Source organism: Melopsittacus undulatus, chromosome 1 (assembly GCF_012275295.1).
Source record: "Melopsittacus undulatus isolate bMelUnd1 chromosome 1, bMelUnd1.mat.Z, whole genome shotgun sequence".
Lineage (NCBI taxonomy): Eukaryota > Metazoa > Chordata > Aves > Psittaciformes > Psittaculidae > Melopsittacus > Melopsittacus undulatus.
The window spans coordinates 71,717,453-71,736,161 of NC_047527.1; the positions used below are offsets into that span (position 1 = coordinate 71,717,453).

The 18,709-nt window shown below is 36.3% G+C and overlaps 1 protein-coding gene across 1 annotated transcript in view; it reads right to left on the reverse strand.

Annotated features, from left to right (window-relative positions):
* The window catches only part of ABCA13 (ATP binding cassette subfamily A member 13), a 181,601-nt gene that overhangs the window by 31,409 nt on the left and 131,483 nt on the right, over positions 1–18,709 (reverse strand). Inside the window, exons 50-55 of the mRNA XM_034060311.1 lie at positions 16,535–16,650; positions 12,377–12,533; positions 11,289–11,542; positions 10,812–11,004; positions 9,326–9,435; positions 260–410 (exon numbers count right to left, since the gene is read on the reverse strand). Coding sequence (XP_033916202.1) covers positions 260–410; positions 9,326–9,435; positions 10,812–11,004; positions 11,289–11,542; positions 12,377–12,533; positions 16,535–16,650 — 981 coding nt within the window. The remainder of the gene's footprint in view (positions 1–259; positions 411–9,325; positions 9,436–10,811; positions 11,005–11,288; positions 11,543–12,376; positions 12,534–16,534; positions 16,651–18,709) is intronic.

Sequence of the window (18,709 nt, forward strand, 5' to 3'; positions counted from 1 at the left end):
ACTGTCCTCAGTGATATTACTGTGTTTTGTACCTGGCATAACAGGCAGGGCAGAAGAAACATATCATTTACATAAAGTAGTAGTAATGAAAAATCTTATTACTAAAGCTGTTAAGTTGAAATATTAGATATTCCCTCATGCAAAAAAAAAAAAAAAAAAAAAAACCAAAACCACAAAAACAAAAAACTACAATTGTTTTATAAACTCCACTGCCCAGCCTGACTTCAGCTCCCCCTGAAAATCCATTCTGGGAAAGTACCTTATGGATATCATGTTTTGGAACTCCACGCAGTCTGCAGTAATAATACAGATGTTCCCAACCCGTTAAAAATTCATCCAAGGCATCTTGCTGTGGACAATATCCAGTGAGAATGCCTTCAGAGCTGGCAGACAATATATCAATTTCAGACCTGTTTAAAGAAAAAGCAAAAACGTGAATGGAGTTTAAAAAACACACCCCTCTGGTTTTCAACCTTGGGATTACAGAGACTCCCAAACAAAACCACTTGCCCTCAGACTCTATAGGTGAAGAAGTTTGAATCTCTGCACTGTGATTACTTACCATAGTTCCCCAAACACACAGTGCATGCTTTATGTCCCTTCCAGATTAGCACTGCCACCCATGTGTCACTATTCTAACAGCTTTTGCATGAAGGTGAACAAATCAGTGCAGGATGACAGATCTATGAGAATTAATTCTTACCAGGTTTGCCTCCTCTACCTCTTTGGTAGACCCTGCTCTAAGGAGGCATTTCAAAACCGTACTGCCTGCATCACATTCAGTAATGAAGGGATAAGAGTTGAGAGAGAAGGAAATGTTGTTGTGTATTCTTCGTGTGTCTGTGCACACACATATGAATGCATGCATTCTCTGAACAACAAGAGTAAAATGAAATGCAGAATATTACAAAGTCTAGTACATTAAAAGAGAATACAGGGAAAAATATAAAATGATCCTGATTTAAGAGACTTTGACCATCACTTTGTAGCTCTACAGCATTGCTTGAAATGACATTCATTGCTAAGAAGCAAGCTTGATTGCAAGGGTATCTTATTACCCATAATGACACTAATCTATCCAATTTATTCCAACATCTAATTCCACATTCAATGATGCCGATTTCTATGTACAGAAAAGACCTGTCAAAATTGAGATACTTAATAGAAAATCTGAGCTTTGAAAGAAAAAGGGTTCTAAAAGGTTCTGGGTAACAGAATGGTTTCCCTCTTAGTGGTCTTCTACTTTCCTGGTTAAGATAACTAAATACACGATTAATCATTTAGACATAAAGTAAATATATTAAATGCAGGATCTACAAATAGCAGTACTAGTGAAAATATAAATATGTATCTCCTGTTAACAAGGTTCAGGTGACTGGAGAAGAAAAGAAAACACAGATTCTGCATTTTACATAATCAACTATAGCATCAAAATATATTTTAATGCTATCAAAAGATAAGTCATGATTATGATGAACCTTGCTGGGGACTAATTAGACTTGTTCTCTGTTGTTAATAGCAAAGATATAAAATTTCAGTATGCTTGTAGGTTTGGGTGGTGCCAAGGAAGTTTACTGCCTGTAGACATCTATCTAGACAAAGACTTAGCAAAAAAGAAAATGGGTGCCAGGGGAAAGGTGTTAACAAAGTGTACTTCCTCAGTAATTTCTATCTGCTAATTGGTTATTTGAAATAATGTATATACAGAATTTTACCAGCTCAGTCTCCAGCCACACCTAAATCCAAATAAATTGATTTTTTAAGGTTATCTTTACCATAAAATAGGGATATATGAACGTTGATGTTTTTGCATAACTTGTCAGAAGCAGTGGATTCCTTATTTAATAAACACTAACATAGCAAACACTATCCACAGTGAAAAGTTATTTAGATTCTGCCGCACACAGGGATACGTGTCTGAAGTTTGTTTTGCTAGGAATATTCAGCCATAATAACAAGGTTTCCTTTTAGTGAAGCTGCTGTCTTTAAAGAAACAAGAGACTGGGCTCTTGGTAGTATGCCAGCTTCAGTCACAACAGAACAAATCACACTCAGGGGTAATGTAAGGGATATTCACTCAGCATGAAGCCCGTAGCTGACCCTGTAGCAGGATAGAAACATCTAGTCTGGAATGAGTCCATACCATGAAGAACAAAAAATAAGTATGCATGGCTGCAAAAAATAACAGACATCTAATGTTCTTTAGCTGGAACTATATTAGACAGAAAATTAAAGTACTGTGTCCCCAGTCCTAATTGAACAGATACAATTTTAGTGTTGTGCCTCCAGTGGAGCACACAGCCTTAGATGAACAATATCCCACTCACTGACCTTTAGCTTTCATAAAGGAAGAGTACAGTGAGAATAGATCATTTAATACTCTTCCTCAACTTGGTCCTTATCTTGAAACTCCATCCATTAGTGCTGACCTTGAACACTTAAAGAGTTCCCATTAATAAAGAGATTCTAATGTATTCACTAAAGAACTCATGGCCCTATCTTTTTTTCCATATCTCTTTCTGTCAAAGCAGAAAAACAACAAAAACCAAAACCAAAACAACCAACCAAACAAAAGATAGGAGGATTTCGGACATTTTTGGTATGTATAGTGCAATGCCTGTTCTTCTCTCAGCAATATCACTGAGTAGATTTCAAAATCAAAAAGCTGGAGATTAGCCTTTAGTTTTGTTTATCCAGGTCCTAAGCTTTTTCTGAATACTGAAGGAACAGATGAAAGAAAAAAAACAGCTTGATTTTTAAGGAAATTACATACCTTACAACAGAAAACTGCCCTCATCTCTGAAAACTGATTTTCCTTGAAATTCAGTTAATCTTTCAGATTTCATTTTCATGGGTCTAAACGAAATGAACGTTTCAAGTAGTGATGGCATGATACCAGAAAGCCTTTTCAGTAAATGATATCCTGTAAATGCTTTTCTCTAAATCATACACTGTAAATGTTTTTCCCTTTTAAAAAAATTCTGTTGCCACTCATTAAACCAATTATAATCCTCTTCACCTTCAACAAACACCTTCATGTATGATGTTATCAGAACCAAATTGGAAATATAAGGGGTTTAACATTTTCCGAAATATAGATTAGCATGCAACAAAATGATGATTTTTTTTTTTCTCAAAAAAAGTTTTTGTTTTCTGCACTTTTATTATCATGATTGCATTTCTCACTAGGTCATTCATCTAAAAAACAGGATGAAAAAAACAGGAATCAAAAAACAGCTTGTTTTATAAACAAAGACAGAAAGAACAACGTATATATATACACATTTGAGGGAGGCTGTCAAGGGGATGGGGACAGACTTTTCTTGGTTGTGCCAGGCAATAAGATAAGAAGCAACAGTCATAAACTAAAGCACAAGAAGTTCAACCTGAACATGAGGAAGAGCTTCTTTATTATGAGGATGCCTGAATGTTATAATAGGTTGCCCAGAGGAGCTGAATATCTCCAGGGAAGGAGGCTCCACAAGAGCTGTCTGGAAATCATCCTGCCCAATGTACTCTAGGTGACACTGCTTCATTAGGGACATTGGATTAGATTGGACTAGATGGCCTCTAGGTTAAGGTAGTCCCAACCTTAATTGTTCTGGGAAATAAATAGATATTCCAATCTCTCTCAGCCTTTTGTCCATAGTATAAAAAGACTGAGTAAATGTTATCTTTAAATTGTTAGTAACTTTGGTTTCATACCCTGATAAAGTTAAGACATAGAACTAACATGGAACACAAGTTTTCTCCTTCATAATGAAGACTTCACTTTTAGACTTCATTGTTATGCTCAGTCACTACTTCCAATTGCTATTTATTTTTTCCTTTAAGATGGAACAGCTGCAACAGATGAAACCAACAGAACATGTCCATAAAACTTTATATATTGAACAAAATTTTAAAGTTACAAAATTACATTTCTAATACTTTCAGAAAAGGTCAATAAAATGTATGGCAACCTCAAGAGAAATAGCAGTCTAGCACTTGAAGCATGGAAGGTATTGTATTTCATCCCTTTCTAAGCACTTTGGTCTCTATTTATACAGTGAGATACTTTGGTGCAAATAATACTGGAGGATTCGATTAAGTTTGGTGTGTTCATCTTACAGAGTTTTGTACTATCAATGAAAGAAACTCACCAGACTTGCAAGATACTGGGGATAATAAACTAAACCTTGAGTGAATGAAATTTTTGATTCAAAGTTGTTCCTTCACTGATCATTTTAAGGCCTTTTACATTGATCAATTTCTTTTGTGCATTGAAAGGAACCCTTGAAATCTGATTACAGCCCTGAAAGTAACATTTAGGTGGCACAAGGCACTCCTGTCAGAAAGTCTTTACTAGCACTGAAAAGAAACCAAAACACTGGAACAAGTGAGAATGACCTTGGACAAAAGCTGTTGCCCTCTCCCACTTGAATTGGACCTGTAGTTTCCAGAAGGATAGACTGGTTATTACAGAGATAGATTTGGTTCTTATTGTTACAGTGGATACCAGCAACACAGCTTATAGGTAGCTGTGGGTTGATCTTCAACAGTACACCTCAGTTTCAAGTTTACAAAAACAACTTAGTACTCTCAATATCAGCCTTTTGATTGTTTATGGAAAAATTGTTTCACTATAGACTCCACTGTGCACTTTGCTTCACTTTTGTGTGCTTTTTCTGGAGCATTTGAATGCAGTTAAAATAAAGGCAGTGATATATATGGTTCTTACAATGGCTTCTGTAAAGAGATAAATTCCATTTTAATTAGTCAAAATGAAATATAAATGTACGAATTGCAAAAGCAGCTAGACATTCTATTGTATTCTTAACTACAAACTCAATTCAGTGCATACTAATGCTTAATTAACATTATAAAAAAATCAAGGTTACAATTTAATTAATGTAACTATAGTATAGTTACAATTAAACTAATTAAAATATATACAGTGTAACAACAGCTATCTCAGCCATTGTATTGGTGTAAATTTATTCTGCCTTTCAAGTAAAGCTATTTGAATTACATTTTTAAGTATTTATCAAGCTGAATATCATACCTACCAAGAGTGCAAATTCTAGCTATAAAGATATATTTCAATTTCCCTTCTTTGGAGAGCATTTCTTTGGTCCTATGACTTTGTAATCCAACAGCTAAGATGACTGACACTTCATGAAAACAGGATGTGAGGCTTCTGTCATGGGGAATCTCTCTGTGTTGAAGGAAGATGGAAATTCATGAGAAGACCTCATAGCAGCCTTTCAGTATCTGAAGGGGGCCTACAGGGATGCTGGTGAGTGACTCTTCATTAGGGACTGTAGAGATAGGACAAGGGGTAATGGGTTGAAACTTCAACAGCAGAGGTTTAGCTTGGATATAAGGAAGAAATTCTTTACTGTTAGGGTGGTGAGGTACTGGAATGGGTTGCCCAGGGAGGCTGTGAATGCTCCATCCCTGGCAGTGTTCAAGACCAGGTTGGATGAAGCCTTGGGTGATATGGTTTAGTGTGAGGTGTTCCTGCCCATGGCAGGGGGGTTGGAACTAGATGATCTTAAGGTTCTTTCCAACCCTAACTGTTCTATGATTCTATGATTCTAAGACGATTGCCAAGTGCTTCAAGCCTCAATTGGGCAACTTATAAACAAAATTACACCCAGCTTATCTATTTCTTCCTCTATGCACCCCACAGCAAGTGGGGTTTTGAAGTATGAACTTACAGTGAGCTCTATTCAGCAAACTACTCAATATTCAGTAAAGAATGTGTGTAAAGAGTACAAAGTATGCAGTAAAGACTGCAAAATACAGAGTGCCAAAAGGCACACAAATGGCTAGTCACAGTATTCATTATTTTATGTTGATCTTGACATGATGATTGGAAGGATTTTGACACTCTCTCTTCCAAGCTGTGTTTTGCCCTCCTTGAGGAAGGATTTGTGACACAGAGTTACTGAAGAAGGTTTAGACACAAATATGGAAAGCAAAAGAACACAAAGACTGGCTAATGTACATTCAAAAAACAAACAAACATAAGGAAACAGATATACAATATCTGCTGATAGATAGTCCAGCAGAGATTCAAAGACTATGAGGGCTTGCTTTGTCCTCCTTTATTTTAACACTTTACTGTCATCCTTTTTTAGCACACATTTAATACAAACCTTACTTCTTCAAGCTATTTTAAAGAAAAAATAAAACAGAAAAATGTTTACAGTTTTACACACTTTCATTTAGCCAGCTCATGTACTGGTGGCAATCTATTTATGGCAGTAGAGCTAAGCATAAGCTAATTTGAGTCCATTTGTGCTCTTAAAGAGGAACAGCTGTGTTCCTCTTTAACACAAAAATACCCCTTCTAAATGTCAAGCAGACCATACAGTTAACTAGTATACATATTTAATCTTGACAACTCATTGTATGGGTGTTGTTCAAAAGCCAGTTACAGTGTCATAATGTCTTATAAGACCATACTTCATAAATATAGGCAAGCAAATTTTATTAAAATAGTCTCCTTTCCAGCAATTGTCCTTTCTGTTTTTAGTATTTCTGTCTTTTATGAAAGGGACTACTGGTACTTCAGTATTTTATTTCCACAACTTCCAAAGTAACTGTTTCAATGCTGCTTCTTACTTTAGCATTCTCATATTGGGGTTGCAAATATCCCTAATATGGAGACCCTCTGTATATGATAATTACTTTTATGTTTCATTTGGACAGACATGTCACTGATAATAGCAAATTTTATGAGGTATACGAAATAATTAAAAAAGTGAAGTCCTTTGTAATATCTTCACAAGACTGGATGTGGTTGGTGATAAATTCCTATTATTTCTCTTACTGGACTATCTTTACCACATTGCAGTTACAATCAGAATGGGATTGTAGAGGCCAGAAGTTGCCTAAAAACAGTTGCTGTAGAAGGATATGAAAATTAAAAGGTTTTTTGTAGACTGCCTAGCTTATGCACTACAAATGGGTATTTGCCATGTAAATGGTAAAATAGATAGTTTAAGTAAATAATGTATTTAAAATATCTATTTAATTTGTAGTGTATCAAAAAGGGAAAAGCTTAGTAAAAAGAAATCAGAAGCCTTCCCTTTCCCAAAAGAATGCCCCCATAAGTAGAATGCCAGGAAACCCGAATTTGCAGAATAGGTAAAGCTGGTTCTAGTATTAAATAAATATACTTGTGGAATAACAGCCCATTTTATGAATCTCACTGATACTGAAAAATTGACATAACATCTATATTTTATACATTTTACCAAGCTTTTGTTATGAAAACACTTTTCTCTTGCATTCTTAGGAATAAGGTCCTTTTTGAGGGATTAAGCATTCAAAAAAAAAAACCTAGCAGCCAACAAATTCCTTAGAAGTACTTAAAGATACTATGAATCTGTTCTTCTGCCCTGTTACCAAAGCAGCTGCCACTTAGAAATACATTTTTCTTTTTTTCTTTGAGAATCTAACAGGAATTCCCTGAATACAACTTGATTATCAATAGGTGAGGTTCTTTCTATGTAATCCCACACACTTCCAAGACGTTTTAGGTTTAACTTCCCAAAATTTTACTTTGCAATTCAACATGAGCTTTTTAAGAAGCTCATCTTCCATTTCTAGTCTCTATGTTGTCCAAAGGTGCAAAAACTGTCCTGTAAAATTCAAGGCTGTTTTCAGTGCACTTGTCTCACGGAGACACTTCTGACTTAATTTTAAATTCAGTTAAATAATTACAATAGCAATCAGGAAAATGTACATACGGTTTTGTCTGGGGTTTTCTGGAGTGGTTTTGGGGTCTGGGTTTTTTTTTTTTTTAAACCAGGAACATTCAAGCATACTTATTTAAGGAAACAGGAACTGCTATGAATTAAGGATATTCTGCATGGAGTTACGTCAGTAATGTTCTCCAATATTTATGATAATTTTGCATACTCATTTCATTATATGATCATGAAGAATGCAACAGGAAAAACCCAGCAGATAGTAGTATCTTGTCCTTTCAGGGTCACAGAGAACAAAATTTGTATTCTTTCCAGTCAAATCCAACACTTGCAATCTACATTTAAGCAGCTGCCCAAATTATTCATCAGGAATTACTATCAGAGGTAATGTCTGAATGGAAGATGCTTCATGACATACATTTTAAACAAACAAATCTAGATCTGCTGACCAGAAAATGGTTTGCAGCTGTGACCAGCAGCTGCTTTCTTCAGCTGTCTCTCTTCTCTTCCTATGCCAGGAATACCAGGCTTTTGAGCACACTACTGAAGTAATAAAAGACCTCTTATCATATGATCAGCTTTCCTCCATTTATCTTAGGTGTAAATATAAACCAATTCACTTCAAAGTCCCTGGGATGAGCAACTTTAGTCATTCCTCAACTGTTGAGGGATTCTCTAGACCTGTTATAATATCACCTGTGGAAGAGTCAATGCAGTTGGCCCCTAGTGATTTTCAGTAATTGAGCAACACAGGGCTCTATGATCTGCTTAACAGCAGTTGACAAAATATGAGGTAAGGAAAAAAAGTCAGGAATGACACAGATCTTTTCTCCTATCCTTTAAACTGTTTGCTGCCTCAAGTTTACCTACTGTTTAACTGAAGCTCTTGCTTGAGGTTACCTTCTCAAGTTAGTGATAAATTTTAAGAACTTGGGTATATACGGTTTTACGCCCAATTCAACCACTTCAAAACCATAAAAATCCATAACCTAGATTGACACCACCATAATGCAGGATGATAATTAGTGTTGTCAAGGTTTTTTGACATTTAAATGCTAAGAACTAGAAACCCTACTTCCCCTCCAGTTTTACTACAAAAAATGGTAAAGGTTGGTTACATCTAACCCAGAAAGTCTATTATTCACTTACCACTCCATCAGAATTAGCCTCAATACAGAGCATATTGATCAAGTAATTAATGAGTTTGAAGGACATGAGTGTCAGAAAACATTTTAAAATGATCCACTTGAACCACTGCTCATCAGCCTAAGCCTGGAAACCTTTCCATGCATCACTAATGTGGGGGATTATATGTTCATGCATCTGGACATACTGTATGCTAAGATTTTTGTTACAATTTTAAAAAGCTGTACATTAAGGCTTCCTAAAGCCTATTCATTTCCTCCCAGACAAGCTTATTCTTAATTAACAGACCTGTCAGATGGAATTAAATGATTCTAGAATGCTTTCCAGTAGAGACTTAGCAGCAATAAAGCAATATATATTTAAAAGGGAACCAAACAGGTCCTTAATGTACAGTACAAAGAACTGAAGACATACCAAGTCTTTGATCACCAGTATTATCAATTAGCACTATGCTGATCAAACTCTCTGTTATTTACCCTGTAGGAGTCTTGATAACAGCACGTCCTGCAGATGGGATGATATCTCCAGTCAGCATCTTAAATGTTGTGCTTTTCCCAGCTCCATTTGTTCCCAGGAGTCCAAAACACTAACAGAGATCAGAATTAAATTAAAAAAAATAAAAAATAAAAAATAAAAGGGAGCAAAAACAATCAATCTGCTATGCTGAAAGAAATCAGCAATATTAATTCTTCAGCAGTTTCTACCCTTTTCATATTACTTATCATAAGTCTGTAAGACACTATATATATTGTGTCTGCAAATTCCCTTTCCCATGGAAAACCAGTTTTCAAAAATAATCTCATACATATCAACATTTGATTACCCTCTAAGTCCTAAAAGTGGTTTATTTAGGATACTAGTCCTCCACTTAACAATCTGCCCAGTAACTAAATGCATCATTTATCCGTATTATTAGTTCTAGATTTGAACCTGAGGATCTCAAGTCCTATTTGAGGGCCCAGACTACCAGTCCATAGAGTCAGTATTTTTCATTTTCTCATGAGTGGCATTACTCTATACAAGGAAAAGAACACCAAACGCCCAAGACAGAAACTGACTCTGAACAGTTATTTTAAGCCCCCAGCTGCAATGAATACACGTTTAAAATAGGACAGGATTATATTAAGTCTACATATAGCACTTGGTAACTTTCAAAATAGTTGTTTCATTAACTTTCTTTTTGATAAATAGGCTGTAAACAGCAGTAACATCCTCATGGTTACTCCAGTTAACTAACAACTGGTATCTAACTGGCAGGATGTTACTGGATCTAGGCTGGTTGCCATGCACCAGTATCTCATATCTTTGCAATTAGCAACCATAAAAAAAAAATCTTTCCTTTAATAGTATTTCTGAAATAAATATCTGCAATTCTTAAAAGCATCAAAAGCATGAAAGAAACCCCAACCCAACCTAAACAAGTAAATGCTGTTCCGAAATCTTTGGAATTACCATATTGAGTGCTAAATTTCAGTTTATTAAAATAGCATATTACTATATTGTGCTTAGTTCTGGTTAGGATAGAGTTAATTTTCTTCCTAGTAGCTATATTAAAATATACTGTGATGATGTTTGCCTTAGTGACAAATTCAGGATTCAGTCAACGGTTTACAATTGAGCTAGGTATATTTTGCATTCTCTTTGGATATTGAACTGCTATGCCACATACTTGCTTTTTATGTTAGCCTCTAAAACTATAACTTGGTAAAGATAAGGAAGAAGGAAAATTAAGACTCTGATGAATGTATAACCCCCCCCCCCCAAGTAAGTGAACAGTTGCTTCTTAAACTCCACGAGAGCTTCTGCTTTTAAACAGCTATTGATTTTCAGAAATTGCTACAATCGAAAACGCTCTGCTGCTATCTGCAGATCATTGGTTATAGACACCCTCTGTGTGTGTGAATAATAGCTCAGAATGAAGTGTTATTTTCTGAAAGGAAAAAATAAAACAACCCTCTTTACCTCTCCCCTTGGTATTCCTATGCTTATGCTTTCCACAGCTGTGTTCTTCTTCTTGAAACCTCCATAACACTTCCTGAGGTTGTACAGAAGGAGGATATCATTACCAGTTCTTCCACCAAAGAGTCTCTGTCTCTCCATTTCTACATCAATATCTTCTGAAGGCGTCACCATGCTGTTAGACGGACAATGACCCCTAAAACAGAAGAAGATAACAAATAACTCATGGTAAATTGAATGCTGATGTACTCTGGATAATTCTGGTTTATTTTCCTGTTTGCAACCCATTAAATCCCTCAAATCTCAGCAGAATACAAGGGAGATAGCAACTACCCTGTATCTTTTCTGCAGTTTTCACTAATTTAAGTGATAATGTTATTATCAAAAGTATTTATGTTCAAGTGTGCAAAGTAATCCACTCTTTTCTTTCTTTACAAAACAGTCATTGTCCACTATGGCAGAATTCAACTAGTAACACACCTTGGTTTCTGGAGGAGATCCCAATGAAGAAAAAGTCGTAAAAGAAGGAATAGTGTTCCTTGCAGGGTCATTTCCACAAAAATCCAGCCCAGGAAATTCATCTCAAAGGGGCTCACATATGAATCTATTCCAAAATTGCTGGTCAGGTCAAATTTGATCTGATTGTATGAAAGCTCTATTAAGCCCTGGCCTAAGCAGAATTGTGGGAATACGATGAAGGCCCATTTGAGGATACTGTAGATGTTCTGCAAACTCTGTAGTAAGATTAAACAAGAGACAGGGGGAAGGAAACAAAATCAGTTTTCACCAACAGCATATTGAGCACACTTACAAAGCTGGATACAGAATTCAAATCTCATTCAAGGTGAACTGATTTTGAAGGAGCATATCGTGAACTATTTTGGGTCAAGGTTCATTTATTTCAGACTGCCTAGGGCCAGAGGATTCTAATCTTAGTGAGGTTCACAGATAGTAAAAAAAGTGATCATTTTATTTTCTTAAAATTTTAATATTTGAATACCATTAATTCTAAATTACCAACTTAAACCCAAGTCTTTTCCATCAAATTGCTTAATTACCATTATGAATAATGAAAATTACATACATGGAGTGAAAATGCATATTACTAGTCATACAGGGCATTGCAGATCCTAGGAATCTGCAGCTTCTCTCTTATGTCAATATTATTCAAACACATTTTATAATGCATATAATCTATTTAATGGACCAGAACAGCTCCTATTATATGACAATTACAGCTTAATGGTCTGGAAAATGTCAAGGTTTCAATTAACACTGTTTTTCCATTATTACAGCGTGTTTGGTTTGGGTTTGGTGTTTTGTTGGTTTTTTTGTTTGTTTGTTTTGGGGGGGTTGTTATAAACATGTTAAAATTCAAGATGGCAACAAGCAATACAGTATACACCAGGATAGAAAAATCACAAATTTTTAAAGTACATGTTTTTCTACTGGAAAAATTCTTGTCTGTGCCTATGTATAAACACATATGCGTACACAAACATACAGGCATGAATATGTGTACATACATCTTACTTATGAGTAATGTAAAGCAAAGGGTTTATACTGACCTGCACTCTGGAAATTATAGCTAACAAACGAGGTAAGAGAGTCACAAGCATGGTACACAAGCCAAACACAAAATTTAAGGAGATGTAAGAAATAAAAGCTACATCCGAACTTGAGAAGAATCGGGATACAAGATACATCCATGGCAAAGTTGCATATCTGAAAGGTTAAAGAAACAAAATTATTGCAAATAAGTTATGGGTTTACCTCAAAAAAAGCAGTTCCAACACTAGGGGAAAAAAAGAAATTACTCCTTATTTTTAAAATAAGCAAAACACTTTTTTGACCAAATTAGAAATAAGTACAAATTTGGGTTATGTTTTTTTTTATTAAATTATCTTATGATTCCATAGATGTACACATAGCTGCTGCCATGTGATGGGCAGATATGATCCATTTTTGCATATATTGACTGCATATCTTTATTTTCACTGTTCTAGGAAGATCACAACACAGCTTCGTGAATGACTGCAAAACCAGGCATCTTAACAAGCCTCTACACAGAGACAGATTTAAAACCAAGTATTTGAAGCTTAAATCATGAATGCTGAGGAATCAGCTTTTCTTAGAAGCTTTTTCCTAATAAGAAAAAAGAACCAAACAAGGAAGAAGAGAGTGACAGCGTTACCTGAGAAATTAAATTTTTCGGAGATTATGTAAGCATTTTTGTTACTTAAACCAGGTTATTGACTAGTATAGTAGTAGCCATCAAAAATGAGTGCATAGTAACTTCATAGCACAATGATGATAAGACAGTATTGTTCATGGCTACATAATTTTCAACACAAATCTTTAAAGAAGGGAAGTCATCCTCCATGCCAGCAAGCCAAATGATGCTTGTCCAAAATGGAGTGTTCATATTTTTTATAAAAAGTAAGATATGACTAGCCAGACTAAAAAGAATGCCCAGGCAATTTGATAAGCATGAATGTCACGTAAAGGAAGCTTATTTTCCATTTAACATAACGCAAGACATATATATCTATCAAAAACCAAGTATATAGACTGCAGGACGATAGTCATCAGCATAAACCATTCCATGATGTTGAATATATATGTATTATATATACATATAGTTGTATATATAAATGCTTCTTATATAGTATTAATATATGTATATATAATTCTTTAATAGTGAGCTCAATGCAAGAGAAAATAGACAAAAATCTGTGAATTTACTTCTTCATTGTTATAAACAGTAGATTATGAGCCTTTTAAATTTGGTATTGTGTACTTTGCAGATGATTTTTTTTAATGTAAAAACACCAAAATACTTTTCCTTGAGAAACAAACTTTCAAATCCTGCTGTGAAATAATAATGATGTTATCCTTAGTTTACAGGAAGATAAAGGTTAATTGACTTAGTGTTTGAGTCTCAAACAAAGACGGTAAGTATTCAAGATCACACTATACTTTTCAGAATCCTGTTGCCAGTCTTAATCACACAGTCTTTTCTTCCCTTCAGGCAGATGACAAAATTACTGTTCTAAGTTTTGCTCTGAATTATAATACCATAAATAGAAGACAAGTCCAACTTTGGAAAAAGCACAGGAAAGAGACATGATTTAAAGTGCTGTTACTCTGTGGTAAATGAAAGCAAAATTTGGTTTGTTTGTCTATAGCTGCTAAGAAAAGAGTAAGACTTTCAGAATACTAAAGTTGTATGATGTTCAAATGCAGCCTTTAAAGTAGCTGCCAGTCATGCCTACATTTCTATTGTAACCTTCTTTTCCTTCAGCTTCAGCTGTAAGTTGCTATTTTGTAAGTATCAAAGAGCATTTCAGACAAAACTGCTTAAGCAGTTGCCCTATAAAACACTTCTGCTATCAGCTAAGAGAGGAGACAAATGCAGCTTAGATAAGAGACTATTGTATTTTTAAAGGAAATCAGTTTTAAAGTAGCACACTAGGAAACTGTTGATTATTCTTTTGAGCACACCTTTCTGGAACATAATTTAACTTTTTTGTATAAATGGGCTATTTTTATCTTTATTCCAGATCAGAAATTTTGCACAAGTTCACCCTGATGAGAAAAATAAAATTTTTAAAACAAAAAAAAAATATTATGGAATGCAGATAAGTAAGAATTAAATGTACAGTACTGGGATAGGATAAAATTACCACAACAGGTTTCGTCACATTTACTTAGGCTGAGCAAAGGGTACAATGGGAAGCATGGCAACTCTGAAATTTATGTGTCCATGAGACATTTTAAATTTACTGACTGCTATTGTATCTTTAATACACGTTAATACAGATTGAATACATAGACCTTCTTGTTAAAAATCACTATAATATCTGTTATGTCAGCCACAGCTGAACAGTACAGAAGGGATTATGCTGAGATGATTAAATTGCATCTGCAGTCAACAAAAAAATTCCTGGAAGGCAGTCCAGCTTTTCAGCCAATGCTTCTTTCTTCTGAAACACCCAAACTTTACCTTAACATTTTGATTAAAATAACACCAGCATAACCCTTAGCACCTGGGATTTAGTAGCATGCTGTGGGAAGGCCCAAAAGCTATAGCACACCTCAGAAAGCACATCATGACCTCAGCAGACATACAGCTATATACTGTATGGTTCATTTGCTGTTCAACTAAGATCTTTATAGATATTCTTATGCTAGGGTCACAGCAGTCAGATTACAAGAAGGGCTCAACAATTGTAAAGGTAATAAAAACAAAAATGAGTATTAGTAGGGTGAAGTCTTTCCACAAAACTGGTAATTTCTACCTTTAACTTGCAGGAAACAATTGATAGCAGTGCAAAAGGAAAAGGAAGGTGAGAGTGATATAGAGAGAAAAGTATGAACTTTGAATGTTTCATTTGACTTATTTGTGAGATGCTGGCACCGTGACTTCTAGAATATTACATACAAGTCTGACCACTCATACCCAGGGAAGATGAGCTCAAACTGCAGTTTTAAGGAAAAATAGAATTATCCAGGGAATGGGAAGGGCTTTTTACAAGAGAGGACATAGCTTGTTTGGGCTCACAAAAGATGCTTCATGAGGGAGAGTTATAAGGTATGGTTCCAAGTACGCTTAGGCTGGGATTTCAAATAATACATCTAGCTATGGAGATATTGAAAGAGTTTTTTGGTTTTTGTTTGGGTTTTTTTTTTTTTCAAAAAAAAGAGCTGCTGTTGGTGTGAGATCCTGAAAACGGTTTCAAGATGAAATACAGTAAGTATGGGGTCTTTAAAGTGTTTATCTGGGACTCTTCCTGGAATGGAACATGTTTTGATCTTGCAGAAGTTACTTTCTACTTTTCTTCCCTATCATTCTTTCATGGAGCAGTTGTATTTCATTATCTAAACATCTGTCTTGCAAGATATGCATTTCTTCCCTACAAAGACAACAACATTTAACTGCTTGAGATAAGGGAAAAACTTCTCAGAATGCATATCCTGCAGCTATTCTTTTCTCACATCACCTGGAACTACACACAGGAAGAGTAAAAAGAACAAAGTAGACAATTATTTTTATGGAGCCCAGGGCTTGACATCTCTATCTCTACAGAGAAATAAATCCTCTGTTTAAGCAGTTATTTTAACTTTTTATAACTGTTTTTTTCTTCACCTGAAAAGGTAGAGCGTGGTATGGGAGGATTTTCCTCTCTTACACTATTTGGAGACAAAATCTCCAGACAGCCCAATACTCCACATAGGACAGACTTCTCATTGGAAATATAAATTCCTGGAGCTATGTAAAATTACAGGGTTACAGAAAATGGGTGGAACTGTAATAAAAGACATCCACTTCTTAACTTTTTGATAGTATTCTGCATAGTAAAGCACTGAAATTCTGACCTGCTTATGTTACCATTCCCTCATTTTCTTGAAGATAACATACAACTGATTTCTAACAACAAATGATTGTTATTCAGGCTAAGTACTTTCTGAGACATTTTTAGCCCTTTTTTGTTATTATTATTTTTCTTTTTTTGTTTTTAATTTTGTGAACAAATCTCCCTTCACTTTCCCTGTAGAACTTTCAAACTCGTGTTCCAGCCTGTACTCTCTCTATCTGATGCTGAATCATAATAATTTCAAAGGAGGGAATATCATGCATCCAGCAGCAAGTGCAAACCAAATCTGAAGATTTCTCCTTGTTTCTTATGAGCTATAATTCCATGGTAGCATTTCCAATCACATACCCAAAGAGTATCAGCAGGAGAACAGTGGCTGCCAAGTTCTTTCGGAAAGTGAAGGTTGATAGCTGGAAGGCGCTAATAACACCAACACACAGGGTGACTGGAACCATGTAAACCAGCTAGAAACAGAAGAAAAAAGGCACTTAGCAGGTGAGCATCTCTTACTGGTCTTTTTTAATTAGCATAGAAGTACTCTACAATTTAACAGTTCCAGATTTGTAATATAATTACACTATAAATAAGGAAGAATTAGGCAGAAGAGCTCTGAGATTTCATAGTCTACACTGGCTGTGAAACTGCCTCTTACACATATGCATATGAAACAGCCTGACAAAATAAAATCTGACTACAGAATATTCCTCTTAATTCCATTTCTATTGACCTTTCCAATACATCCATTTAACAAGCTAACTCTTCCAGACAATGAGTCCATACAGGGCTATTGCTCCAAAACATCAAATTATAGTGTGAATAGTCTTGGATTCAGAAGTAGCAGTTTCACTGATTGGTGCTTCAGCCATAGGAGAATAGTAAGGATACAATTTTAAAAGATACTTTTAATGAAGGACCATATCAATCGTGGCATACCACTTGGCTGCCTTTGATTCTAATTCATACTGCAGTTCTAACATGTCTGGCACGGCAGCACTCAATGGCAGTGTGACTTCATCCAGGCCACGATAGTCTACTGTTAGTCTCCACTCTCCGTTAGACTTTCGCACTGGCCATATGGGGCTATTAAAAGGTGAGCGGGTCCTGCTGATCACTCCCTGCCTCTCCAGTCTACGGATCAGATTATGGATGGGAATCAGGGAGTCTCGGTTGGTGCAATATTGCCTCCGGTGCACTGTTGTGGTCGCAATTGGCACTTGTTGTTCTTTGACTTTCAGCAACCCCACAACAGAAGGATCCTCTGAGAGACCAGGCAAGGTGGACAGCTGCTCAATTTCCTCAGTCTCCAAGGCAGCAATACCAAAAGCCCATCAGTACCCTTTTGGGTCTTTGAAGTACCCTCTCCTGAGGTAGTCTATGCCGAGGATGCATGGAGCCTCTGGACAAGTCACAATGGGGTGCTTCTGCCATTTCCTCCCAGTCAGGCTAATTTCAGCCTCCAGTACAGTCAACTCTTGGGACCCTCATGTCACTCCAGAAATATAGATGGGTTCCACCCCTTGATAGTTCGATGGCATCAGGGTACACTGTGCACCGGTATCAACTAGAGCCTTATACTTCTGTGGTGCTGATGTGCCAGGCCATTTGATCCACACAGTCCAGTAAATACGATTGTCCCCTACCTCCACCTGGCTGGAGGCAGGGCCCCTCTAATAGTCATCGTCGTCACAATCCTGGACACCTAAGTCGTGTTGAAAGGGATTATTCTTCTTTATCACAGGAGCTGGAGTAAAATCCGCTCTTCCGCTCCATCTGGGAACCTGTTCACCAGAGACTGAAGCTGCAGCTCTCATGGGACATCAGTCTTGGCCCTTGCTCCTCTCTTCAATTCACCCACACGTTCCTCCAAGGCTGAAGTAGGTTTTCCATCCCACTTTGTCATGTCTTCTCCGTGATCCCACAGGTAAAACCATAGGGTGGCCCGTGGTGTGTATCTTATATATTTTCTCTCTCGAACAATAGGACGCCTTTTGTTAATAGCTGAAACACGTGTTGGCACACGTGAAGAGCTAGATAAATCAGACAGATTATCCCTCAACTGTTTGAGATCCTGTTTGAGATCCTGAGACAGTTTTTCCACAGCTGAGATGATGGAAGGGGTAAGATTGTCTTCGAATTCTCAGAGTTTATGATCCATTTCATCCACTGTTAGTGGTGCTATGTCATTCCAGGTTACCGTTGCCAATGGATGGGCATATGACGACGGTGCGTTTCGTGTAAGCTTTCGCCACATGGGTCGTGTGCATTCGACTTCATCTGGGTCTATGGGTACATCCCCATTATTCGGCTTGATGTGATAGATCATCTCTACGATAGCTGATTCCCTCAGGGACCGGATACCTTTGTCTATAGTAGTCCACTTGGCCAAACGACTCATAACATCATCCTTGTATGGGAACCTTTCTTTCACAGCTGCCAAAAGCCGCCTCCAAAGACTGAGAGACTTTTATTCTCTTTCAATTGCTTTGTCAATTCCCCCTTCTCTAGCAAGTGATCCCAGCTGCT